General features: G+C 36.5%; 1 protein-coding gene across 2 annotated transcripts; it reads right to left on the reverse strand.

Annotated features, from left to right (window-relative positions):
* Nucleotides 1-10: 10 nt before the first annotated feature.
* Nucleotides 11-27470, reverse strand: LOC131936780 (uncharacterized). Of its 2 annotated transcripts, none has more exons than XM_059293843.1 (24): nt 27365-27470; nt 26091-26228; nt 25729-25814; nt 24788-24904; nt 23523-23756; nt 23136-23256; nt 22888-22998; nt 21306-22556; nt 20826-21008; nt 19801-20071; nt 19178-19292; nt 18279-18731; nt 17601-17778; nt 15619-15805; nt 14790-14950; nt 13008-13276; nt 12030-12214; nt 10841-11069; nt 9099-9256; nt 8749-8936; nt 3941-4066; nt 3156-3226; nt 2842-3038; nt 11-1448 (listed from the first exon to the last, which is right to left on the reverse strand). In XM_059293843.1, exons 2-24 carry the CDS (start codon nt 26206-26208, stop codon nt 926-928), a joined length of 5532 nt encoding a protein of 1843 aa, XP_059149826.1. In that variant the 5' UTR covers nt 26209-26228; nt 27365-27470; the 3' UTR covers nt 11-925. The 2 variants fall into 2 exon arrangements, with proteins under 2 accessions (XP_059149826.1, XP_059149825.1); XM_059293842.1 differs by having other exon boundaries at nt 27354-27470.
* Between the last annotated feature and the right edge of the window lie 294 nt (nt 27471-27764).

Genomic DNA, 27764 nt, shown 5'->3' on the forward strand with positions numbered 1-27764 from the left:
TGTGAGCATTTAATGTTTTATGTAAGGTGCAAGAATGAATAAAAGAAAATATTCTGTATTACAATATTGTCCAGTTGTTTATCTATATCACCTGTTTATCTTAAGTAGAATAAGATCGGAAATGCTTTATTAGTTATCATTATGAATTTGGTATTTATTACAGATGATGGTTTGTTGAGAAAACTGGGGTATTAACAAAATATCATAAATGGCAAAAATGTATTATCATAATATGATTGGTCAATATGTAACATGGACATAATGTCAAAGGCTTGACACCAGACAATAGGCCTTGCAACAAGTTGTCAATCGTAAGATATTTTTGATCGGGACACTAGTATATATGGGGATAATGTTTGTTACTTTTTGCTCAATTTTTTTTTCAGGCGTAAAACTAGAAAGAAGTAGAGTCAAAATTTGAGTATTTTTGCCAGAAATGATTTTTTAACAAAGTGTTTATCCATTTATCTGGTACAACAATTTAATTTAATAACTTCAAAATAATTAATAAATATCCACAGTAAAAAGGGTATCAAAACAAGCTTAATTCAGTACATAAATTTTGAACATAAAACAGAAGTATGAGAATGCATTGCAATTTATCCATATAAGTGAAAACTACATTGATCACATTTATATAATATTAGCTTTAGTGCAAGAGATTCTATTAAAAGTATTTGGACACAAGACTTAGAGGCATAACAATTATATCACACTTCACTCATCTCAGTAGTATCACAGTTTAACCACTTAAGTATCACAGTGGCATCTTTTAGCCATAAGTATCACAGATAATCAAAACCTTAAAAAAACAATTTTTTCAATCATATAATAATGTTTCAACTGTCAGTGTGCCTATGATACACTGCAAGCTGCTGTTGTTCTTAGTACTATAGTACACTGCAACCTGCTAATGTCCTTAGTGCTATAGCACATTGCAAGCTGCTGTTGTCCTTTGTGCTACCTGCTGGCTGGAGAAAGACAAGGCCAGCGCTTGAGCTTTCTGCACGGCATCAGGGATGCTGGTAGAGGATGTTCCATGAAGCGCTACTTGACCCGCCTTGTTCAGGACGAGGACGGCAATGTTGGCTGACCTCTCGGGTATGAAGGCTAAGGTTGAAAGGTCGGGGGCCACTTGCATCACATCAATAGAACAATGGTAGCGGAAGGTGCATATGGAGCTGCGAGTGTTCATGCTGCACACAGATATAGTTTTATCCAACGAGGCTGTCACGAGGTATTTTTCATCCTGCGCAAGCTGCATGCAGGTGATGAAGTTCCGGTGATGGGTCAGCTTGACCACTAGCTGACCACGGTGCTCAGGTGAGTGGTCAGGGCCGAGATTCCATAAGTACACAGACCTGTATCCTGCTGTCAGGAGTTGGCGGCTATCTGATGTCACCAACATGGCTGTTATTGACGACCTCTGAATCATGGTATGAAGGTAGCTGAATAAAGAAAAAAAAAAAAATAAAACTTGATAATATTCTAATTGAAAAAATATTTTATTTAAATATTCAAGAATTATGAACAGCAATCGAGTAAGTTTTGGCAAAGAAAAATAGATTTTTATTACATTTTGAAATAATAAATGTAATTTTTTTTAAAATTCAGAAAGCTATAAATGTTTGTATAAATAAAAACACAATAACTTAATACACTTATAGGCTGAATATATCACTGGTTCGGTATTTTTAAACGATGAGAATTTAATATTGCTCTAAGGTATAATAAACCGGGAGTGATCTCCCCTAAACTTTCTCGAATATCTATATATATAATTCTCTTCTGGGATCAGTTAGAAAACAAGCTGCAAGCGCGCCTTTGCAGTCCCCTCTCTTCCTCTCTATCAGTATCACTACCACCCCCACCCCACCCCCACATGATCTGGTGAGTGGTGTTCACTCTGTTTACATTTACAATCATAGAGACGGGTTTGGTGACGGCTATTAGGGGCAGATAATTTAGTTTGAAACGATTTTAAACTTAAAGGGGGTAACTAAGAGGAGGCTGCTTTCACGTGGGGGGGGGGGGGGGGGTTAGTGTTTTTAAGCAAATATTTTCAATGGCAGCATTGGTACTGTCGAATTCACAAATTATAAATTACTGAAAAGTAGAAAAAAAACAACTAAATAGCGGCGTATGATACGCAGCGGGTCAGCTCGTTTTTATATAAAATAACAGGGGATGGGAACTCGGGTTATAGACATGATTTTTAATCCATTTTAAAAATAGAATAAAATCTCGTAGACAAAAGAATTGCATACCAAGTGAATGCTAAATAAAAAAGTGCATAATAGTGCGCAATATTATTAGTATTTTAAAAATTTACATTAGTTTTTTGAGAAATCGGAAGTAGCGTAAATTACTACTTCCGGTCAACGGAAATGACTCAAAATTTAACAGAAGGTAGAGAATTAGATCTTTTACTTACATGTGAAATTTCGTTTATCTATCTGAAATAGTACTCAAGTTATAGGCTTTTGAAAATTTCAAAGTAGGAAAAGTACCACTTCCGGTTATCGGAAATCGCTCAAAAGTTGATACGGATCTATGATTTTGATAAAATACTTATATATGAAATTTCATCAACCTAGCTGTAACGGTACTCAAGTTATCGTGTTTACACACACACAGACACACAGACAGACAGACACACAGACATACGGACACAATTGCAAAATTATGTTTTTCCCTATCAGTGAGATGTAAAATGTCGAGATTTGTAAAAATCTCGATTTTTTTTTTTTGCACGATTACAAGACTTCGTATATACGAGAAAGTAAAAAGCAGTATCTTTGTAGAAATAAAAAGAAAGTTAAAAACAAGATGGCTGTTTACCGGCCTGATTCAGTATCTACCACCCGAACTCTGGCGTCCCCACTAGCGGAGATGAGCATCTTGTTGTCAGGACTGAACTGTAGGTGGGAGCAGGCGGACATCATTGTGTCCATCTGGTCCATGGATATGTTGCTCTCCCCTTCACCTGAATCTACTACATTCATCGCCAGTGGGAAATCAAAAAATGTAAGCCCCACCTACAAATAAAACAAGCCTAGACTAAAGTTAAAGTTCATTAAGACTAAAATGGCAGGGTATTTAAAGTAGATAATTTGAGATAGCTGTTTTTGTAAAGTAGGTAGTAAACGAAATACCTTTTTCCCATCTGAAGTGACATCTGTTCTAAAAAATGAATACAGGAAAGTCAAATCTCTTATGACAGCACCTGTAAAACAATACAATTAATTAAAACAAGGCCTTCAACAACTCAGTAATATTCACATCAAAGTAATGCTGACACTATGTTAATTTTAATGTGCTAATATTTTATATCTTAGAAGTTGTCTCCCCTAGACTGTTTCATCAAAATACTTTACTTCTGAAGCTTGCTGTAATGTTAATTTTAAGGCAGATTCTAGCAGAACCCTAATCCTAACACTAGCGCAGCTTTTTAATGTCACTGTGCATGCACAGAACTAATGAGCTTCGTATCTTCTGCTAAAAAATCTTTTTCCTTGTAGTCACTTCGTAATTTCAATATGCTCATATTTTATAAGTAAGAGGCTGTCTCCCCTAGACTGTTTCATCAAAACACTTTACTTCTGAAGCTTGTTGTTGTGATGTTAATTTCAATATGCTCATATTTTATAAGTTTGAGGTTATCTCCCCTAGACTGTTTCACAGCTAGAAATGCCAGTTGCTCTAGAAATGCCAGCCTTAGTATCTCCCAATCTTTATTTATATTAATACCAACCTCAAGTACAAAATTAACTGGATTAACAATTTTAAATACAAGGAATGTTAGTTGCCTTACTATGATCCATAACTGCAGCTTTCATTAACTTATTTAAAAATGCAGATATGAAAAAAAGACAGTTTTAACATATGCAAGTAAAATTAATTTTTAAACCAACAAATAAAATGGAATTCACTAACAAACCTGTGGAGAGATCCCAAATTCTTCCTTTCCCTTCCATGCCAGAATGCCCCGCAATGAGTACCATGTTGTTTTCTGCCATACAGGAGACAGTTTTTGCACAGGGTTGAAGTTGGAGGTGTCTCTCACCTTTAACAGAAGGGTTTAGTGTGTGAGTGGAGGTGTCTCTCACCTTTAACAGAAGGGTTTAGTGTGTGAGTGGAGGTGTCTCTCACCTTTAACAGAAGGGTTTAGTGTGTGAGTTCAGGTGTCTCTCACCTTTAACAGAAGGGTTTAGTGTGTGAGTGGAGGTGTCTCTTACCTTTAACAGAAGGGTTTAGTGTGTGAGTGGAGGTGTCTCTCACCTTTAACAGAAGGGTTTAGTGTGTGAGTGGAGGTGTCCCTCACCTTTAACAGAAGGGTTTAGTGTGTGAGTGGAGGTGTCTCTCACCTTTAACAGAAGGGTTTAGTGTGTGAGTGGAGGTGTCTCTCACCTTTAACAGAAGGGTTTAGTGTGTGAGTGGAGGTGTCTCTCACCTTTAACAGAAGGGTTTAGTGTGTGAGTGGAGGTATCTCTCACCTTTAACAGAAGGGTTTAGTGTGTGAGTGGAGGTGTCTCTCACCTTTAACAGAAGGGTTTAGTGTGTGAGTGGAGGTGTCTCTTACCTTTAACAGAAGGGTTTAGTGTGTGAGTGGAGGTGTCTCTCACCTTTAACAGAAGGGTTTAGTGTGTGGGTGGAGGTATCTCTCACCTTTAACAGAAGGGTTTAGTGTGTGAGTGGAGGTGTCTCTCACCTTTAACAGAAGGGTTTAGTGTGTGAGTGGAGGTGTCTCTCACCTTTAACAGAAGGGTTTAGTGTGTGAGTGGAGGTGTCTCTCACCTTTAACAGAAGGGTTTAGTGTGTGAGTGGAGGTGTCTCTCACCTTTAACAGAAGGGTTTAGTGTGTGAGTTCAGGTGTCTCTCACCTTTAACAGAAGGGTTTAGTGTGTGAGTGGAGGTGTCTCTCACCTTTAACAGAAGGGTTTAGTGTGTGAGTGGAGGTGTCTCTTACCTTTAACAGAAGGGTTTAGTGTGTGAGTGGAGGTGTCTCTTACCTTTAACAGAAGGGTTTAGTGTGTGAGTGGAGGTGTCTCTCACCTTTAACAGAAGGGTTTAGTGTGTGAGTTCAGGTGTCTCTCACCTTTAACAGAAGGGTTTAGTGTGTGAGTGGAGGTGTCTCTTACCTTTAACAGAAGGGTTTAGTGTGTGAGTGGAGGTGTCTCTTACCTTTAACAGAAGGGTTTAGTGTGTGAGTGGAGGTGTCTCTCACCTTTAACAGAAGGGTTTAGTGTGTGAGTGGAGGTGTCTCTCACCTTTAACAGAAGGGTTTAGTGTGTGAGTGGAGGTGTCTCTCACCTTTAACAGAAGGGTTTAGTGTGTGAGTTCAGGTGTCTCTCACCTTTAACAGAAGGGTTTAGTGTGTGAGTGGAGGTGTCTCTTACCTTTAACAGAAGGGTTTAGTGTGTGAGTGGAGGTGTCTCTTACCTTTAACAGAAGGGTTTAGTGTGTGAGTGGAGGTGTCTCTCACCTTTAACAGAAGGGTTTAGTGTGTGAGTGGAGGTGTCTCTTACCTTTAACAGAAGGGTTTAGTGTGTGAGTTCAGGTGTCTCTCACCTTTAACAGAAGGGTTTGAGTGTGTGAGTGGAGGTGTCTCTTACCTTTAACAGAAGGGTTTAGTGTGTGAGTTCAGGTGTCTCTCACCTTTAACAGAAGGGTTTAGTGTGTGAGTGGAGGTGTCTCTCACCTTTAACAGAAGGGTTTAGTGTGTGAGTGGAGGTGTCTCTCACCTTTAACAGAAGGGTTTAGTGTGTGAGTGGAGGTGTCTCTCACCTTTAACAGAAGGGTTTAGTGTGTGAGTTCAGGTGTCTCTCACCTTTAACAGAAGGGTTTAGTGTGTGAGTGGAGGTGTCTCTTACCTTTAACAGAAGGGTTTAGTGTGTGAGTGGAGGTGTCTCTCACCTTTAACAGAAGGGTTTATTGTGTGAGTGGAGGTGTCTCTTACCTTTAACAGAAGGGTTTAGTGTGTGAGTTCAGGTGTCTCTCACCTTTAACAGAAGGGTTTAGTGTGTGAGTTCAGGTGTCTCTCACCTTTAACAGAAGGGTTTAGTGTGTGAGTGGAGGTGTCTCTTACCTTTAACAGAAGGGTTTAGTGTGTGAGTTCAGGTGTCTCTCACCTTTAACAGAAGGGTTTAGTGTGTGAGTGGAGGTGTCTCTCACCTTTAACAGAAGGGTTTAGTGTGTGAGTGGAGGTGTCTCTCACCTTTAACAGAAGGGTTTAGTGTGTGAGTTCAGGTGTCTCTCACCTTTAACAGAAGGGTTTAGTGTGTGAGTGGAGGTGTCTCTTACCTTTAACAGAAGGGTTTAGTGTGTGAGTGGAGGTGTCTCTCACCTTTAACAGAAGGGTTTAGTGTGTGAGTGGAGGTGTCTCTCACCTTTAACAGAAGGGTTTAGTGTGTGAGTTCAGGTGTCTCTCACCTTTAACAGAAGGGTTTAGTGTGTGAGTGGAGGTGTCTCTCACCTGTAACAGAAGGGTTTAGTGTGTGAGTGGAGGTGTCTCTTACCTTTAACAGAAGGGTTTAGTGTGTGAGTGGAGGTGTCTCTCACCTTTAACAGAAGGGTTTAGTGTGTGAGTGGAGGTGTCTCTCACCTTTAACAGAAGGGTTTAGTGTGTGAGTGGAGGTGTCTCTCACCTTTAACAGAAGGGTTTAGTGTGTGAGTGGAGGTGTCTCTCACCTTTAACAGAAGGGTTTAGTGTGTGAGTGGAGGTGTCTCTCACCTTTAACAGAAGGGTTTAGTGTGTGAGTGGAGGTGTCTCTCACCTTTAACAGAAGGGTTTAGTGTGTGAGTGGAGGTGTCTCTCACCTTTAACAGAAGGGTTTAGTGTGTGGGTGGAGGTGTCTCTCACCTTTAACAGAAGGGTTTAGTGTGTGAGTTCAGGTGTCTCTCACCTTTAACAGAAGGGTTTAGTGTGTGAGTGGAGGTGTCTCTTACCTTTAACAGAAGGGTTTAGTGTGTGAGTGGAGGTGTCTCTTACCTTTAACAGAAGGGTTTAGTGTGTGAGTGGAGGTGTCCCTTACCTTTAACAGAAGGGTTTAGTGTGTGAGTGGAGGTGTCCCTCACCTTTAACAGAAGGGTTTAGTGTGTGAGTGGAGGTGTCTCTCACCTTTAACAGAAGGGTTTAGTGTGTGAGTGGAGGTGTCTCTCACCTTTAACAGAAGGGTTTAGTGTGTGAGTGGAGGTGTCTCTCACCTTTAACAGAAGGGTTTAGTGTGTGAGTGGAGGTGTCTCTCACCTTTAACAGAAGGGTTTAGTGTGTGAGTGGAGGTATCTCTCACCTTTAACAGAAGGGTTTAGTGTGTGAGTGGAGGTGTCTCTCACATTTAACAGAAGGGTTTAGTGTGTGAGTGGAGGTGTCCCTCACCTTTAACAGAAGGGTTTAGTGTGTGAGTAGAGGTGTCTCTAAACTTTAACAGAAGGGTTTAGTGTGTGAGTGGAGGTGTCTCTCACCTTTAACAGAAGGGTTTAGTGTGTGAGTGGAGGTGTCCCTCACCTTTAACAGAAGGGTTTAGTGTGTGAGTAGAGGTGTCTCTAAACTTTAACAGAAGGGTTTAGTGTGTGAGTGGAGGTGTCTCTCACCTTTAACAGAAGGGTTTAGTGTGTGAGTGGAGGTGTCCCTCACCTTTAACAGAAGGGTTTAGTGTGTGAGTGGAGGTGTCTCTTACCTTTAACAGAAGGGTTTAGTGTGTGAGTTCAGGTGTCTCTCACCTTTAACAGAAGGGTTTAGTGTGTGAGTGGAGGTGTCCCTCACCTTTAACAGAAGGGTTTAGTGTGTGAGTGGAGGTGTCTCTTACCTTTAACAGAAGGGTTTAGTGTGTGAGTGGAGGTGTCTCTCACCTTTAACAGAAGGGTTTAGTGTGTGAGTGGAGGTGTCTCTCACCTTTAACAGAAGGGTTTAGTGTGTGAGTGGAGGTGTCTCTCACCTTTAACAGAAGGGTTTAGTGTGTGAGTGGAGGTGTCTCTCACCTTTAACAGAAGGGTTTAGTGTGTGAGTGGAGGTATCTCTCACCTTTAACAGAAGGGTTTAGTGTGTGAGTGGAGGTGTCTCTCACATTTAACAGAAGGGTTTAGTGTGTGAGTGGAGGTGTCCCTCACCTTTAACAGAAGGGTTTAGTGTGTGAGTGGAGGTGTCTCTAAACTTTAACAGAAGGGTTTAGTGTGTGAGTGGAGGTGTCTCTCACCTTTAACAGAAGGGTTTAGTGTGTGAGTGGAGGTGTCCCTCACCTTTAACAGAAGGGTTTAGTGTGTGAGTGGAGGTGTCTCTTACCTTTAACAGAAGGGTTTAGTGTGTGAGTTCAGGTGTCTCTCACCTTTAACAGAAGGGTTTAGTGTGTGAGTGGAGGTGTCTCTCACCTTTAACAGAAGGGTTTAGTGTGTGAGTGGAGGTGTCTCTTACCTTTAACAGAAGGGTTTAGTGTGTGAGTGGAGGTGTCTCTCACCTTTAACAGAAGGGTTTAGTGTGTGAGTGGAGGTGTCTCTCACCTTTAACAGAAGGGTTTAGTGTGTGAGTGGAGGTGTCTCTCACCTTTAACAGAAGGGTTTAGTGTGTGAGTGGAGGTGTCTCTCACCTTTAACAGAAGGGTTTAGTGTGTCATCTCCTTACAAACACCATTTTACAATCTACATCAGACATCAATAGTGTTGACGGTCTCTTGGTGAAATTCAGTACCAGTAATGATTTTATTCCTGTCTATAGCAAAATAAGATCATTTTACACTTTGTAAAAAAAAATACCTGTTTCTAGGTTATAGACGTGGATGAGACCTTTAACAGCAGCGACCAAATATTGACCATTTTTAGTTAAGATCATGACATCAACAGGATGTCCTAGGTCAGTTGCCAGGGTTTGTGTTAGCTGACTTGATGTACAGTACTTCATTATAAAACCTTTCTCTGTGGAGAAGTACACTTCATCTCCAGTCCTGGAGAATAAATATTGTATGAAGATACGTTCTTTAATTAATTTAAGTGTACTGATATTTATGCCTGAAAACAGAGTTATTTAAATTTGGCTAGCTTGAAAATTTGGACTGTGGTCCTGGATACACGCAAAAATTAAATTAATCTCACATACAGTTACTTACTTGTTATAGATCAAGTTAACTGCAGCGCCTGTGTCTACTGTGTTAGACGGGGGTGGAGGGGAGATTGCCTGTTTCAGGTTCCAAATTTTGATGGAGTTGTCAGCAGATACGGAGATGATTTTTTCTCCAGAAGTTTTCTTGTCACATGGCAGAATGATCTGAGATTTCAGAAACAAAATCAATTTAAGAAAAACTTTGTGAGGTTAAATTAACTCCATAGGGGACACCTCACAACAGTTTTATAAAGAGTTGAAATCTTTTCATGCTGTGTTAGTTTTTTTTTTACACATATTGTTTAATTGTGTTTGAGACACAATTTTTTCAGGTGGCTGATAAAATTACTGTGAATACCAGTTTAACCAAAAAGTAGTAAAGTGCAAGGGGGATATTGTGCAAATCAACAAACAACATTGCCAGACTGGAATCTACAAGGAAAGAAAAAAGTAGAGGCCATAACATACATGGGAACAATCAATTGTCAGTGAAGCAGAAGCAGCCAGAATGTCATGCACCCAATGTGGAGGAACCAACCAAAATAAAGTACAATCGGGAAGTGTGGTTGTGTCCATATGCTCCACAAGTTTTCCACAGAAATGATAATGATGAAGATAGTATTTTGACAAGTCTTGTAGCTAGAGATGCTCATCTAATGCCATTTATTACTTAGGTTTTAGAAGAAGTATAACAATAGCGTTTGCAAACACATACCTAAATACACATCTATTGATTCAAAAACACTTTCTTTAGCACATTTTAATAAAAATAACGCAGACGGCGTGGGTGTAGACTAGAGCTTGCGATTGCTAACTAGAAGGTCTTGAGATAAGATCTCTGACTCAAGTTTGCAGGATGTCCCTGAGACCACCCAGCTCTGATGGGCACCTGATTCACATTAGGGAAACCAAGGTGGCTGGGCATAGTGCTGACCACAACATACCCCCGTATTCCGTTGTCATTGAAACAGATGAAATCTACTTTATCTGCCTCTTGTGCCTTGGATATGAACAAAAAAAGTTGATGATGCATGATAGCAACACCATAAAACCAGGAAAACTTTATTTTGTTCTGTACTGAGCAAGCAGAGGTAATGTCAGAACACAAGGCAGGTGAAGATAAAAACAAAGTGCCCAACAATATGGGATTAGAATTTAAGTACATCTTAAAATTATTTAAAAGTTATGACCTTCAGGGCAGGGCCTAGCTCATGTGAAATGAAACTTGATTGGAATTTGAGTACATTTTAAAATTATTTTAAAATTTTGAACTTAGGACAGCTCTTGTGTACAATTATACAGACTGGAATTTTTGTAAATTAAAATTTAAAATTTAAGTAACAAACTTTGAAATGTAGTTTGCGAAATCTCTAAGAAGGTACAAAATTTACATCACTTTTATTCTGTATACAAAGCAGTTTCTATCACATGAAAATGTAATAAGGTTATTGAATAAAAAGTTTTTTTAAATTTCTTTTTCTGATAGAAAACCTTTATTAAGAGTTATTAGCTTTAAAATAATATACTCATTATTAAAGTAAGATTTAAAGACATATATTGGGTGGAAAGAGTTTTCGACATTAATCTATGTATGCACCATGAATCTAAACAAACTGTTCTTAAATCCAGTTTTTTTAAAGTAGAATAGATAGCAGGGGCAAGGATCTCACTAGTCTCAGTGACTAAAAGTTGAAAAATACTGATTTAATATAAGCCTCAAACAAACATTTATGTTGAGATTAAATGTACCTGTAAAATGTCCTTTGAATGGCCGTAAATATTTTGTACCAGTTTAGCCACTGGCTCTGGCTTGTGTCTACTTCCCACCAGGTAGACCCCAATAAAAGAATTTCTTTTACAGGCTACCAGGATGTAGAGGGCACCACCGACTTGGATGATTTTTGTGGCACTAATTGGGGATGTGCTGGCTACCATTGACATTGGACTTCCAGTTTCAATGTTCCACAAAACAGCTGATCTGGAACATCATTTTAAAAGTCATTTTAAACGTTTGCATAGGTTAAATATACTGTATCTTTACAATTTTTAGGAATAAAATAATGAGTTAGATAAATATTGCCAGTAAGTATGAATTCCAGGCAAAGTTCAAAATATGCTGAATAATCTTTTTGTTACACTTTATTAAAGCATTGTATAGAGAGAATAGAGCTATTTTTTGGGGATAAAGTGAATTATGTAGTTTACAGAGGATTTCTTCAAAAGATGGAAACTGGGTGATTTATCATTCTGTTTAACTTTGTTAAATGGGTGAAATGAGTTGCAGGAAGCAATAATATGTAACAGGAGTTTTGATTGGTCTATAATCTCATTTTTTTCAAAAGTGCTGTTATACTGGATGGTTGTATGAATAGTTTGTCATGGATGGCTTATGTATTCTTCTTGTAAACAGTTGTTTTTTAGAAGTTGTTTAAGGGTGATATAGTTTGATTGAGTGGAGGGGAAGAGGGGGGAGGAGGAGGGTGGTGTTATTAGAAAGGATATATACTCTGAGAAGTGGTTGTCAATGGACATACGTGGTTGTCAAGGGAAATGGGAAGGGACGGAGTGGCCTAGGGGTAGAGAGCTGGGCTGCTAACGAGTTTGAATCCGGGTTCAAGTTAGATCTGATGGGTACCTAACTCACGTTAGGAAAAGTAAAGGCGGCTGGGCATAGTGCTGATCACATTATCCCCTCATATGCAGAGGTCACAGAAGCAAGTGAACTCTACTTCGTAGACCCATAGACCGTCAGGTTTGAAAGGGAACTTTACTTTACTTTACTTACAATGATAATAGGTGGTGGTCAATGGAAATATCATATTCTATATTTTGCTATTTTCCCTGTTTGATGATAAGTTAAAAAAAAAGTTCTAATAGGCTGACGTGTTGCAACTGATTGTGTGTGCACAGATTATGAGCTCAATACTTGTTGACTCACTTGGAAACATTGCCATTAGAGATGACATCTTCTTCTGTGGACACAAGAACCAGCTCTTCACTGACATCAAGCTCAAGTAAATTTATGCTGTAGTTCAGCTCTGGAGCTTTAAGATCCTGCAGGAGGCTTCCGGTCAGTAGGTCATAGACTCCCAGGGTGTTTCTTTCATTGTAGTCTGACCGGACCTGTGGGAGGAGATACCAGATACAATCAGGTAGGGGGGGGGGGGGGGGGTGGGGATGGGAGGCAGGTCATGGGATCACTAACTTAAGGGTTCAAATTACTGGACATGACAGAACCCTAATTTAGATCATTGAAGAGATTAAGGGACTGCATGGTCAAGTAGTAGAGCACAAGATGGTTAATCTACAAGTCTTGCATTCAATGCCTGGGTCCACCCAGCTTTGTTGGGTACCTGACAAGTCTGGAATGTAAAGACATCAGGACATAAAGCTGACCAAACAGTCCCTATATAAGCAGAGATAAAGGCCTTAAGATGGCCTGAAAGGAAACTTCTTTTCAGACACACTTGAGCTCTCTCAGTAGAAACCAAATTAGGCAAAACAAAGTTTAAACCAGATGACCCTAGCTCTTCTGTCTAATGGACTAAGCCAGCTAGGACTCTAAATGATAATGGTACAAGTAGGCTGTGTAATCCTCAAGTAAATATATACCAATCTTCTTTCATTAATATAGCTTAACATAAATATTTGAAGATAGAAAACATGAAGTAGTAAAAAAAACTTTTCTAAAGAAAAATCTTATGTGTCTCTGTAAAGGAAATAAAAGTACCCTTTTGAACATCACAGTCCATAAGTCAGGTGAAGTAGAGTTTATGTTTTAGTGACCTCCCCATATAAAGGGATAGTGTGGTCAACCGTATGCATATACGCCTTTACATACATAGTTAAGTTTAACAAATCAGTCTGTGAATTAAGTATTCATAAGAAATATGTTTAAATTACTAATTGATGTAACCTGTATCAGTTTATTTTTTGATGTGATCAGAGCAAACTTGGTAGGAGTTCTAAAACTAAATCTATCAGACGATTTCTTCTCCTCAGCCTTCAGGACTAGTTCCCCGCTCTGTGTCCGCCAGACCTTAAACGCATCTCCACTGCCAAATGTCACTAAATACAGGCCATCAGGAGAGAACATGATGTGATAGATTGTTTCCTCATGTGGCAGGCTGAACAGTGTTTTTAAGGTGAGCTCTTCATCGTTTGGAGTGCAGATGTAGCATGTACCTATTCAAAAGAAGGGTAACACTTTTTAATAATAAGACTCCAGCTATATAAAAAAAAACTCAGAGGCTACTTTTTAAAATTTTAAATCTAACAAAAAAATATACAAAGTTTTTAACATTAAATGTGGTGTTAATTAATTTTGTTTAGATACAATTTATAATGTGAGAGGTCCTTATATTATAATAGGTTCAAAATGACCAAAAAATGAAATGGTACCTAGTTATAAATGAGATAAAGGATTAATATATAATTTTTAGCAAGTGATAAACTCTATCATCAAAATCAGAGAACAGACTTTGTAGCTGATGAGCTACAAAAGAGTGAAATAAATCTTTGAGAGCTGTAAGTGGCTGGGATAACTCTTGATGTCTTAGATATTGGCTTGCTGAAGTTTTGTGACTTCTAGAATAATTTTTTATGCTATAGTTAATTAGCTCAAATGAATGAAGCAATAAATGGAACTTCAATTGTATCTCTTATGGTGATAGCGTGATTTAAATTATATCTTATTTTTTACTACACCTGATTTAATAATAGAAATGTTAACTGTAGATGATGATTAAACTTTTATTCAATGTATAACAACTGATGTCAAAATATATCACTTCCGCTTCATTAACATATGTCATTTGAAACAAGTTTAAATATGTATTTAAAAACAAAACATTAAAAAAAAACCTTTGAATTATAAAACTTTAAAAGAAATTTATATTAAAAAAAGGAAATAAAATCAACTCAGTAATTTGCTTTACTTAAGATAGTTATTTCCAACTGCAAAGAGACATAGAAGATGTTTGCTTGATATTATATGATCAAATGGTTCGCAAAATAAGTTATTTACAGACATTTCAACAACTCTAGACATAAACAATTTGATATAGTCTGTGTCACTTAGTCTGGGTCACAGAGATTTCGGGGCACTTAGCATGGGTCATTTGGAATCTGGTCCCTTAAAGTCTACATCACTTTCAGTCATATGGAGAGGATTATTTTGGGCCACAGTCTCTGTAGCCTAGCGGGGGTCAGCGCGGTTGAGTTGGTAAAGCACATGGTTGCTAAAAACAAAAAGTCATGAGTTCGAACCCCCGGGCAGGTAAGGCTCGATAGCTTGGGACAGCAACTCTTCTAGAAGAGACTACTCCAAAATCAAACAACTGCAGCCTTGTAGTTTGTTCTTGGTTGGACAAAGGCTATGGAAGCAAATCCAAAAAGAAAAGCAGGTTGAAATCGGAGTCAACTGCCTCAATGGCACATAACCAGTTGACATGTATACTTAATTGTGTTGGAGGGGATACCTTCCAATACTACAATTAAAAATAAAGAAGAAGAAGTAGGAGGTAGCCTAGCCATGTAGCATCTCATTCACTTATATCCATGCTCTTTTATTTCCCGCAGTGTGAATCAGGTTGGGATTTGATCTCGAGACTTAGCTGTTAGCAGTTGTATGCTCTACCATCCTACCTGTCCACTTACTGTCATTGGAGTAAGCTACAAGTTTTCCCTGTCCACTTACTGTCATTGGAGTAAGCTACAAGGTTTCCCTTCTGTGTGACATCCATACAAGTGGCAGCTCTCTCAGTTTTGAAAGGTGAGAGTCTGACTCTCTCATACAGCAGATACTCAAACTTTGGCTCATACTTGCTCAGAGTTGTATACACACAGACTACCAGATACCTGACCAAATAAAAAATGTAGTTCAAAACTCAATATTATCTTTAAAGTAAAACCATAAGAACTGTCTTCTAATGTGGGCTGTTATAGAAGTTTAAGAATGCTTATTAATGTTATTCATACCAGGGACATAATGGTATGGTTTGAAGTTAATTTTAACAGTTCTGCCAAATTCATTTTATTAACAACTTGTTTTCATCTGTAATTGCTTGGCTGTTATTGTTTCATATGTGAAACAATAATGCTACATGATCAGCCTTCAATTATTTTTAAACAATGTACACTAACTCTCATATGGGCAATCTTTATAAATGTTTTAGGATAAAATTCCCTAAAAAATGAGCATCGAAACATAGACAGACAGATAGTATTTTATTTATATGTGTTTTGGATAGCATTATGCTTGGCGGCTGGTAGGATCAGATAAAAATTTATGTTATATTTTCAGCAGTACAGAAAAAAAACACACCAAGGGAGGGAATAGAAAATCTATTAATAATAATAGAAGTTTTACAGTGTGATTTATGTACCTATTTTTTACAATAGGTAAGAAAAAACAACTGTTTTTGTGTTCAAACAAGAAAATTGATAAAAAATTAAGGAAAACTAAAAAATCAACAGGTTAGTACTATCTGACTTTAAAAATTAACACACATTAAAATATTGTTTACTTTTCAGTTCCATTGCATTGCACTTTATGCACATATCTATTTAAGTCCTCAGAGATGACCTTTTCACCTCCTTTAGAAAGGTCAAGGACCACCATGGTGTCCTTTTGTCTATTGTTTTGCTGAATGATGTAAAGGTAATGATCTGCACGGCAGTAAGTTACAGGGAAATCATGGGCTCTGTCCTCACCTACAAACACAAATAAATAAAACAACATATATATGTAACATCATACAAAGAAAGTTTATCATGTGCTCTGTCCTCACCTACAAAAAAAAATGTACAACATATATATGTAACATCATACAAAGAAAGTTGAACACAGACTTCCTCATCAAACCACATCCCTGCTAGTCAAACTATTTATCCACAACCACTCAAAGTCAACTTGGCTAACTTGAGTCACTCTTAGCAAACCACGTTAACCACATTCACCCCATCCACTGCAGCTAACCATATCCCCCTCTAGCAAACCCATTTAACTACAACCATTTCAAGTCACATCCATTTAACTAGAAACATTTCAAGTCACATCCATTTAACTACAACCATTTCAAGTCACATCCATTTAACTAGAAACATTTCAAGTCACATCCATTTAACTACAACCATTTCAAGTCACATCCATTTAACTACAACCATTTCAAGTCACATCCATTTAACTAGAAACATTTCAAGTCACATCCATTTAACTAGAAACATTTCAAGTCACATCCATTTAACTACAACCATTTCAAGTCACATCCATTTAACTAGAAACATTTCAAGTCACATCCATTTAACTACAACCATTTCAAGTCACATCCATTTAACTACAACCATTTCAAGTCACATCCATTTAACTAGAAACATTTCAAGTCACATCCATTTAACTAGAAACATTTCAAGTCACATCCATTTAACTAGAAACATTTCAAGTCACATCCATTTAACTAGAAACATTTTAAGTCACCCTAAGCTAACTATAGTCAACCCCACCAACCCTGGCTAACTATATCTACTTCTAGCTAACCCTTGACCAAAAAACAATTCAAGTCATTCTCAGCTAATTAAAGTCAACCTCACCCACCCCACTAACAACAGCAACAATATTGTATCAAGACTGAGTCTGTAGTATTTTAGACCAAATTTTAATCAGTTGTTAAAATAGGATGAATGGGGTAAAAGATTATACCTCAAAGCAAATTACATACAAACAGTTTTAAACGTCATTCATATTAACAGCCAATACTACTTGAATTTAAAATTCTAAAATGTATGTAGTTTTAATATTCATCCCTTCAGTAAAGATGATCCGCATGTCATACGTCTTTTGGGACAGTCACTGACAAATCCAGTCACTGACAACCACCAACCAACTGTCACAGACAACCACTGACAACCACCAACCACTGACAACCACTGACAACCACCAACCACTGACAACCACCAACCACTGACAACCACCAACCAACTGTTACAGACAACCACTGACAACCACCAACCAACTGTCACAGACAACCACTGACAACCACCAACCAACTGTCACAGACAACCACTGACAACCACCAACCACTGACAACCACTGACAACCACCAACCACTGACAACCACCAACCACTGACAACCACCAACCAACTGTTACAGACAACCACTGACAACCACCAACCAACTGTCACAGACAACCACTGACAACCACCAACCAACTGTCACAGACAACCACTGACAACCACCAACCACTGACAACCACTGACAACCACCAACCACTGACAACCACCAACCACTGACAACCACCAACCAACTGTTACAGACAACCACTGACAACCACCAACCAACTGTCACAGACAACCACTGACAACCACCAACCAACTGTCACAGACAACCACCAACCACTGACAACCACCAACCACTGACAACCACCAACCACTGACAACCACCAACCAACTGTCACTGACAACCACCAACCACTGACAACCACCAACCAACTGTCACTGACAACCACCTACCCAACAAGTGGACATCCACATTAAAGTTAGTTTCCAGCATCCCCCCAGGTTCTGGCATGCAGGCATCCACAGGCACCAGTAGAGGTACATTGTTCTCCTCCATCCACATGAAGGCATCAGTCACCAACTTCACCAGCCCAGGAGATTTGGCTCTAGTTTTTCCCAACTGGCAGCAAATCTGAAATTAACCAAGTAAGATATTTTGTAACAATGAAAGGGATTTTTTAATGCATTTTAATAGTTTTAAAAAAAGTAGGTACTCTATAAATTAACAAAAAACGATTTTTAATGCATTTTAATAGTTTTAAAAAAAAGTGGGTACTCTGTAAATGAACAGAAAAATTTTTTAATGCATTTTAATAGTTTAAAAAAAAGTAGGTACTCTATAAATGTAAAGGTGTTAACTTTGCATGTATATCAAAATATATATTAAAGTATACTAAAATCTCACTTTAATATTAACATATACAGAAATTTATATTTTAAATTACAGTTACAATCATCAAATCTTATTACAATTAAAAAAAGAATTTAAAAAAAAAAATTTGCATAAAAAATATATTAAAAGTAAATTATCCCCCTTTGAATGTCAATTTTTATTTTCAACACAAGCATTAATCCATCTCATTACAGCAAGAGTATCAATCACAAGCCCACACCTTAAACATAAACACTAACCTGTACAGGTAAATTATGAGCACCATGACGTATACAGTCCACACCAAGTGTAATGATGTCAATCAATGTCTTCAACTCCTTCAGACAAGTCAACAGATCAACCTCTTTCTCCACTGGACTCTTTGCATTACTCTCTCCAGTTTCAGAGTCAGTAGCAACAACTCCATTTTGTAATTTCTCAATCACAATGCCATCATTACCCTTATGGTTGACCTTTGAGTTGACCGTTGAGTCATCCTTGATCAAAAGCATCTGTTCCAGCATGAACAAGAGATCAGCCTTCAACTCTGACACACCAAGCACTTTGACCTTTGCCACCAGCCAGTCAATGCTGGTAGTGATTTCCTTATGGAACTCTCTCCACATCCCAGCTAAAGACAAATGGTGAGGGAGCTCCCGTAGCTTGCGAATGTTGTAAACACCATCACTAAACATCAGGGGTTGTTCTGGGGCCTGGAAAAAAATTTGGATTCATGATAATTATTTGCATGTTACCATTTATGATCTAGATATAAGACATTTTTACTTCCCTAAGTGAAATAACAGTTTTCAACCACAACACTTGTTTTTTTTAAATTATAATGAAATTAGCAACACAATATCAAAATTGTAAACCAAAAGCAATATAACAGAAAACAGTCTTAGTTGAGTCAAAATAGCTTGATAATTTACAACATAGTAAAACATGTAAAAAATTATTTCTCTCCCTTCAGTATTTTCAAAAAACTCACAATACCAGCAAGACTTCAATTATAATACCTATGTAAATTTAGTATTTAAAGTTTGGGAGCTTATAAGAAAATCTCAGCATTTGGGCACATAGGACTCTTAAAAACTTAAAATAAATGTAATAAAAAACTCCTCATTGAGAAGATAGATTTAAGCGAAACAATACAAACCCCTCTATGGTTGTCTGGGTACCATCCATGTTTGCCCTTGAACAGCTTTAAAGGCTTGTGTTGGTTGTGCCAATAGCCAAGAAAGTATTGGGCACAAAGGCTGTGCAAGGAATGTCTAGACACAAGAAGGGAACAATTATTCTCTCAGTATATTGACACAAGAGGAAGGCAAAATTATTAACTTAGAATCTAGGATTTACGTTTCATAATGACTTTTTTACACAGATTCAAATTTAAGTTGTCAAATGACTTTTTATACACAGATTCAAATTTAGGTTTCCTAATGAATTTTTACACAGATTCAAATGTAGGTTTCCCTAATGACTTTTGGCCAACCATTGTGCTACTCACAAAATAGTTCCTTAAAGATAAATTTGTGAAGGTATCTTAAGATAAATATCACCTGATATCTTTGTGAAAGTATCTTTGGCTACCTTAAGATAAGTGTCAACTGATATCTTTGTGTAGGTATCTTTAGCTACCTTAAGATAAATCTCACCTGATATCTTTGTGAAGGTATCTTAAGATAAATCTCACATGATATCTTTGGGCATGTATCTTTAGCTACCTTTAGATAAATCTCACCAGATATCTTTGTGAAGGTATCTTAAGATAAATCTCACCTGATATCTTTGTGAAGGTATCTCTCTTCAGCCACCTTCTTGAACAAGCGATGGTACCAGGTCAAGACCAGTCTGCCACCCACATCCTCCCCCGACGTGTACTCCCGGATGTCCATCATTATCCGGGCCCACAGTGAGGGAGGAAGACGGATCAACTGGCTGGAAGGAGGCAGGTGGTAGATGTATGTGTCCTGTAGGATCTCATCATCAAGTGATAGAATATCCTCCATCTCCATCACGCTTGCGCCTTGTTTCATGGCTGTCAAATAGCCTGCAATTAAAATTAGACTAGAAACCAGGTCCAAGTGAAGCTTTATTGTAAGTTAGATATGTCAAACCTTAACATTTTCATATAAGTCGAATAGGGCTATTATGTATGTCATGGTTAAATTAGCATATTGTACAACTTGGCTGTCAACTAGAATTCTACACATTTTTAGGGATTTAATGCCAAGTTGTCTTAATTTTAATTAATACAATGTTCACGGAATTTAATGCCAAGTTGTCTTAATTTTAATGAATACAATGTTCAGGGAATTTAATGCCAAGTTGATTTACTTGTTATGAATACAAATTATAAAACAATAGATTTAGCTTTGGAATGATACATTTTTTAAACATCAAAGTAGTTTTATTATTACACAATAATGTTTTCACTCCAATACATAAGATGTACTTGTCAAACAGTGTAAGAGTAAAGAACCATCATCAACAAAAACTATATACAAAAATAATTTAACAAGACTTAATCAGATTTCTTGTGGGGAGGTGTGGACCAGCAGTAGAGCACTAGATTGCTAACCTTCAAGTCTAGAGTTTGAATCCGGGTTCAAGTCCCTGAATCCACCCTGTTCTGACGGGTACCTAACACACATTAGGGAAAGTAAAGGTGGCTAGGCATAGTGCTGACCACATTATCCCTTCACATGCAAAGATCAAGAAACATGAACTCACTTCAACTGCTCAATGGGTGGCTATGTCTATAAAGGAATCTTTACTCTTCACGTTACAACCAGATTTCTTACCAAAAGCTTTTGAAACAAACACCTTCCCATATTCCTTTTCCAGCTTCATCATCAGCTGGTGAATTGCTGATTGAGTGTCTGGTGCGATGTTTAAGTTTTTCACCAGCTCATGTGACTGCCAGCTTAGAGATTCATCTAAAATTAACTTCAGGTACAAGGGGCTGGGACACTGTGCAAATTTCTCTGTAAACAAGATGTGGACAATAAAATCTTGTACCAGATAATTATACAGCTATTGTAATGTTGTGGAGTGAGTGTTCTTTACTGTTATTTTCTTACTTTGAAAAAGATAAAGAGAACATGATAAAAAAAGTGTTTGAGTAAATAACAAACAATATAGCTGAATTATTTCTTTCATAAGAATTAAGTTTTCAATCATTTTAAGTACAAAAATTTAGTAACAATTTATGTTTGAGAGTACTTGTTTACATTAGCTGATACAGAGGAAAATGAATAATAAAAAAAAAACCAATCGCTCACCTTTTAAAAATTTCCTTTGTTCTTGAGTGAGCGTGCGACTGTTCTGACTGCATACCTCATTGATGACACAACTGGCAGATTCAACTTTAAGGGAAGGTACTTGAATGAACAGCTCAGGCCTGGCCAATAGTCTTCTGGCACTGTCCAGACAGCCATTCTCCTCTGGCAGAGTTGAGAGCACCAGAGAACAGTGAACTGGCAACACAGTTGGCAACCAGGCAAGTCTGTGAGCCTGCTCCACCTGGGATAGCTGGTCCAAGGAATCCAGAAAAATATACAAAGGTCGGGAAGAAGAGGCCACTTGCCAGATCAGAGCTTGAAGATACTGGCCTAAAAATATTACATCAGCATGGAAATCCATATCTGAAGGCCGTGGTAACTTGTACGCTGCCCAAATATTTTGTATCACGCTTATAAGCATTGCTCTGATGTTCGCAGATTTAGCAGTGGTCCCTAAGAAACGTACAATAACCACAGAATCAGGAATTCTCGTCTTTACTTGTTTAACCAACTGTGCCATGAGAGAGGTTTTTCCACAGCCAGACTCGCCATACATTACAATGGGATATTTTATGCTATCAGTTGCAACATAATGAGTCAGCTCTTTCTTTACATCTCTGTTAGGGTCTGAGCCTGTATCATATTCAACATCCCCTACGCCCACAGTGATTCCTAAATCTTTCAGTGGTTGGTTCAAATCCTGCACATTTCTATTCTCTTCCTGACTTGTGTCGTCTGCAACTTCTACTTCTTCATTAACAGCCACTTCTTCATTAACAGCCACTTCTTCTTCCTTTACAATATCAATCTGAACACTGCCATCTGCTTCACTGTCACCAACTAGCGGTTGGACTTCTCCCTTTCCTGTGCTGAAGACCGCCTGCATCATTGTATACAAAGTTTCAATCAGCTCTTCTTGCCCATAAAAACATTTACACTTAGACAAACAAAACTGGAGGTGGACAAGAACCTCAGCCAGAACTTCATCCTCAATCCTCTGCTCCAGAGCTTCCTGCGCACAGCTGTCAATCTGTTCTTTCATCAAAGTCTGGAACGAGTCTCGAAGTCTAGTCAGGTAGGATTTGTGTTCTTCGTGCTCTGCATCAATTCCCTTAGGTGTCCACGACACGTTAAACTGCACACTCTGCGAGGCTGGCACTGACCCAGGTAGGGTCTCATTCTGTAGCCTGGCCCTCAGTACTTTAGCTTCAGCATCAATATCTCCTTCTGCTGTAAGATCTGTGAATCTTTCTGAAAAAAATAATGCATGTACCAGTCTTAATTTTATACTGCAGTACAAATGTTTCACATTTTACTATAAAACTGGTAATATGAGAAAAATGTAGAAATATCCATTGTTTATTGGAGGAGGGAACACAGTAAGAGTGCATTGTGATTGAATGTATATATGCCAATATTTTAGAAGAAAAACTTTTCAGCACTTGCTAATCTTAAAAGAAACTTTTAATTCAAATAACAGCTGAAAAATTAATCGTTAAGTAAATTATTTGAGAAAATTACTTGAATCTCATTAATTAAAAAAAAAGGAAGCATAAAAAAATGTATTGGACAAATTACTCACTAGCCATTGTGTCCTCAATGTTGATGTCATTGAAATTTCTGACAAAGCAGATGACTCTATCTTTAATTTTGGGAGAAGCAAATATGCCCTTTTCTATCTCGTTCTGAGTCACTGAAATATGTAAAAATTGCTGGTAAAAAGTTATTTTTTTTTATGTTTATTCTGAGTCACCAAAATGTTGTGTAAAAATTTCTTGTAAAAAGTTAAGGTCAAGAGAAGAATTGACTTTAAGAAATAGCAGAAGATACCTGAGACAAAGTATTTTTGACATTCCTCTTCAGTAATTTTGTTTTGCTCCAGAGCTAGAGATGCTACTGTTTGCAAAACTTTCCTGATTTGTTTTTCATCAGTTTCCCAACTTTGCTGGTGCTAAAAAAGGCAATAACAAACTTTATTATGGGTTGACATGGTTATTATTATGTTAATGGAATAATTAAATATTTACCTAACTGGATTTGTAATTTGTTAAATCTCTTCAAATGAAATTAGAAAAGTTATTGCAAAAAACTATCACTATCATGATTTTTCTTTGTGAGTGGTTAAAATTATCTTTAAAACTTGTGTTGTTGTGCTGAATAATGATTAAACAAGGTAATGCTATTTTTATATAATGCTAAAAAAATCTCCGAACTCACTGCTATTCTTTTCTTCTCATTCATTGGATCCATGTCTGTAAAAAAAGGCAGGAGTGTGGTGATTGGTTGAATATGATAAACTGCTGGTACAGAGTTTGTATCTAGTAAATACCATTTTTCAACTACATCGAATTTTAAATCCATCCATGAAGCCAAACGACGGAACAAGCGGAACTCTGTGACAGGCACTGAGTTAGGTAATGGCCTTGTTCCATATTTGTCACCAAGAAATAACTGAAAATAAAGTAAGAATTTGTAAAAGTCTTTATAAATATGATATGGTTCTAGCTCAAAGGGGGAAAAGAATGGTTACTTTATTTTTTAGAGAGGCCCGAAAGACATACTGCAGTTGACAAAATAAAATTTAACAAACATACTTACAACAAAGTTTAACAAACATACAACAAAGTTTAACAAGCATACATACAACAAAGTTTAATAAACATACTTGCAACAAAGTTTAACAAACGTACTTACAACAAAGTTTAACAAGCATACTTACAACAAAGTTTAACAAACATACTTACAACAAAGTTTAACAAACATACTTACAACAAAGTTTAACAAACATACTTACAACAAAGTTTAACATACATACTTACAACAAAGTTTAACAAACATACTTACAACAAAGTTTAACAAACATACTTACAAAAAAGTTTAACAAACATACTTACAACAATGTTTAACAAGCATACTTACAACAATGTTTAACAGATATACTTATAACAAAGTTTAACAAACATACAACAAAGTTTAACAAACATACTTACAACAAAGTTCAACAAACATACTTACAACAAAGTTTAACAAACATACTTACAACAAAGTTTAACAAACATACTTACAACAAAGTTTAACAAACATACTTACAACAAAGTTTAACAAACATACTTACAACAATGTTTAACAAACATACTTACAACAAAGTTTAACAAACATACTTACAACAAAGTTTAACAAACATACTTACAACAAAGTTTAACAAACATACTTACAACAAAGTTTAACAAACATACTTACAACAAAGTTTAACAAACATACTTACAACAAAGTTTAACAAACATACTTACAACAAAGTTTAACAAACATACAACAAAGTTTAATAAACATACAACAAAGTTTAACAAACATACTTACAACAAAGTTTAACAAACATACTTACAACAAAGTTTAGCAAACATACTAACAACAAAGTTTAACAAACATACTTACAACAAAGTTTAACAAACATACTTACAACAAAGTTTAACAAACATACTTACAACAAAGTTTGGTCCAGCAGAGGTCAGCTGGCAATTTTTTATTTCTTTAAGGCAAATGTCTGTAGTCATGTGGTCTGCATATGCATCTTCTCTCACACCCCAGCGCATGTCAACAACCTAAATATTAAGACATCTGTTAATGTTATACGACATTTAAACATAGTGTCTGCATGAGTTTAACCGAGTATGATTGAACTGTGAATTAGACTCAATTGCACAAACTTAAACATTTTAGGTAGGTTGTCGCTTGACCTACAAAATGTCAATTGCTCTATTTAATATTGTTTTTAACATACTGAAAATATATTCTAAACTATAGAAAAATTATAGCCTGCTTTCCATTAAACTTATGTCATTAATGTTTTAAAAATCATGCAGGGTAAAATAAAACCTTTAAAAAATAACTTGATCGAGACAACAGCTAACTAAGCCTGCCCATTTTGCCCGCCGTGTATTTGAATGGGGAGAAATCTAGCAGACGACACATTTCTGCTAAACGTCAGTGAATGATTAATAGCGTCACTAAACCACTCCTTAAAAAACTAACCCACCGTATCACTGAAAATCAGTCTTATCATTGTAGCCATTTAAAAACAAACGCGTTTTTTCACAAATCATTTTCTAGGCTACCAAATAGATTGGATAAATAAAATTGGTATCAAATTAAAGGTAAATAAATGTAGTTTTTAATTTTTAAAGTCATCATGAACAATAATGAAGTTTAAAATCTTGGCGACACCCTATTTTAAGCTTATTACACAATTAAATATTTCACACAGTAAATAAGTTTGGTCATTTAATTTCATTAGAATAGAAACCATAAAAAACTTGAATCATAGAGTAAACACTTTTGTAGGCTTACTGTCTTGAATTTCATTCAAGTTTACACTCACTAAGATAACTTGAAATAACATGATTAAATTTTTCAGAAATAAACCTACTTCAAAATCAAATCCTTTTTCATTACAATATTTTCTTAGTTCTGGTATGGCATTGTTCATTAGCATGTTCCTTTCCTCAGTCATATCTGGAAATTTAAAAAAAAAACCCATGTACTATGTTATATTCATTTTAATATATTACAGCCTATGTTAGAAGTATGAGAAGCTAAAAATAGTTTGATTTAAAAAATCCTTAAGACTGATATTCTTCCTTTTTGTCTAACATAGCCAAAACGGCATTATGGCAAAAAAAAAAAACTTCATTTCTTTTCAGTAAAGTAGATTGTTTTTATCATAACTGTAATGGCTGTTATTTTTGTACATAAAGATTGAAAAAAAAACAACAAAAAACTTTATTTCACCTGTAAATGTTGAACTGAAGAACACTCTTATGGCTAATGAAGGAGGCAGTGGGAGGTTATCAAGGTTTCCAGTTAAAATTCTGTCTGTATGTAGCCTTATCTTGTTTGTTAAAGCCATCTTGTCTCAAGTTGAGCAAACTGATTCAATTATATTCTTATATTATCTTCAATAATATATCTTAAATTAATAATTAATTGATGCATAAACTACCAGAAAATCTAAATTTTGGGTTTACTTTGTAAGCCGAAGTATAATTTACATTAGCTCATGGTAAACCCAAACCCTCACCAGTCCAATGTTCCCAGTTGAGACTATATCTAAATCATAGTCGATCTATATCCCCTTCTGCAATTAAATATCTATTGAGTGATTTAATATTATCTCCCCTTAGTATCAAAACTGTTTAATTAAGGCTGCGGCTATTCGTACTTAAATACAAATAGCCCTATGAAGGCTATTCATACTCTGACCAATCAGCGTGGGGCATTTTTTAAATTCTTGAATTCCCTTTTTCATCTTTTACATGCTGTATAGATCTAGAACTAATTATTTTAGATCTCACTAACCCTAACCCTAAATCTAACCCTAACCCTATGCCTAACCCTAACCTTAACCCTAATCCTTAAGTAAAAGTTAAAAAAAAAAAGCAAAAAAAAAAAATAGAAAAAAAACTCTGTGCTTCGAAAACAAACTGGCCAATGCACAACCACTTCGACCACTAAAAATAGCAAAAGTACGAATAGCCCTCTGATGGCTATTTGTAGTGAAGTACCAATAGACACTCTCTGAATTAATTTGTAATGACTAATTAACCATGTAATTAAATTTAAAAAAAAGATAGATTTGTATTATCATCGAAGTGGAACGCATCTAAAAAGTTTGACCAAAGTCGCTGCATTGGAAGTTTGTCAAATTTGAGTTACAAAATTTGCCACAAACCCACAGACATTGCAAACTACATACATATTACATAAATCAAATAAATGTGATAAAAGCTTGTAAAAAGAAATGTTGCAAAAGATTCCTCTCCACTCAAGAAGGGAATGGTGTTTTTTTTTTAATTTTTAGGTAAAACAGCATAAGTATAGTATACCAGTATAAGTAATAATAGTAATTAGTAAATGATAATTTAAATGCCAAGCCAGGCGTGTGGACGTGGTGCCGTTCTGTTCTAGATCTAGAATCTAGTAAATTAATGATTGCCACAAGTCACTTTTCATGCTGCATATTTATGACACATTAATCATAAAGTCTAGGCCTACTATTCTTTAACTGTTTTATTAGTAGATCTAGATCTGCATCTCTTTAAAATGTCTTTATTTATTTTGTCTTTTAACACTTAAATTACGAGTGCGCTTGTGCTTCTGTCGCCCTAGTTACAATAAACTCTCCTATCGAGGGAGATTTAAAAATATTTTAACAGCTGGCTTGACCGAGGCCGCTGCCAGATCAAAAAAAAAAAAAAAAAAAGATCCCTATCTATCTAGAAATAGATCTAGAGCTACTAAATCCATGTAGATTTAGACTATTTAAAACGAAAATAAACCTTACAAAAAATACAAAATGTAAATCAAATTAAGTGGGTTAAAATATACAAAGCCCTTTATTTTTAATAATTGTTCTCTTTTTGATTGTCAATTATTTATCATGATTGACTAAAGATATTAGCAATG

This window comes from Physella acuta, unplaced genomic scaffold, assembly GCF_028476545.2.
Source record: "Physella acuta isolate Inbredline_101_S28 unplaced genomic scaffold, ASM2847654v3 ptg000187l, whole genome shotgun sequence".
NCBI lineage: Eukaryota > Metazoa > Mollusca > Gastropoda > Physidae > Physella > Physella acuta.

What these genes read in the sequence shown, in the direction of transcription:
- LOC131936780 (XM_059293843.1), bottom strand. Translation starts at nt 26,208, where the DNA reads ATGGCTTTAACAAACAAGATAAGGCTACATACAGACAGAATTTTAACT. An exon ending in TGTGGATGTCCACTTGTTGG is followed by an intron (nt 15,806 to 17,600) that starts GTAGGTGGTTGT and finishes TTGTGTTTGTAG; the next exon opens with GTGAGGACAGAGCCCATGAT. An exon ending in GTAGATACTGAATCAGGCCG is followed by an intron (nt 1,449 to 2,841) that starts GTAAACAGCCAT and finishes TTCTTTATTCAG; the next exon opens with CTACCTTCATACCATGATTC.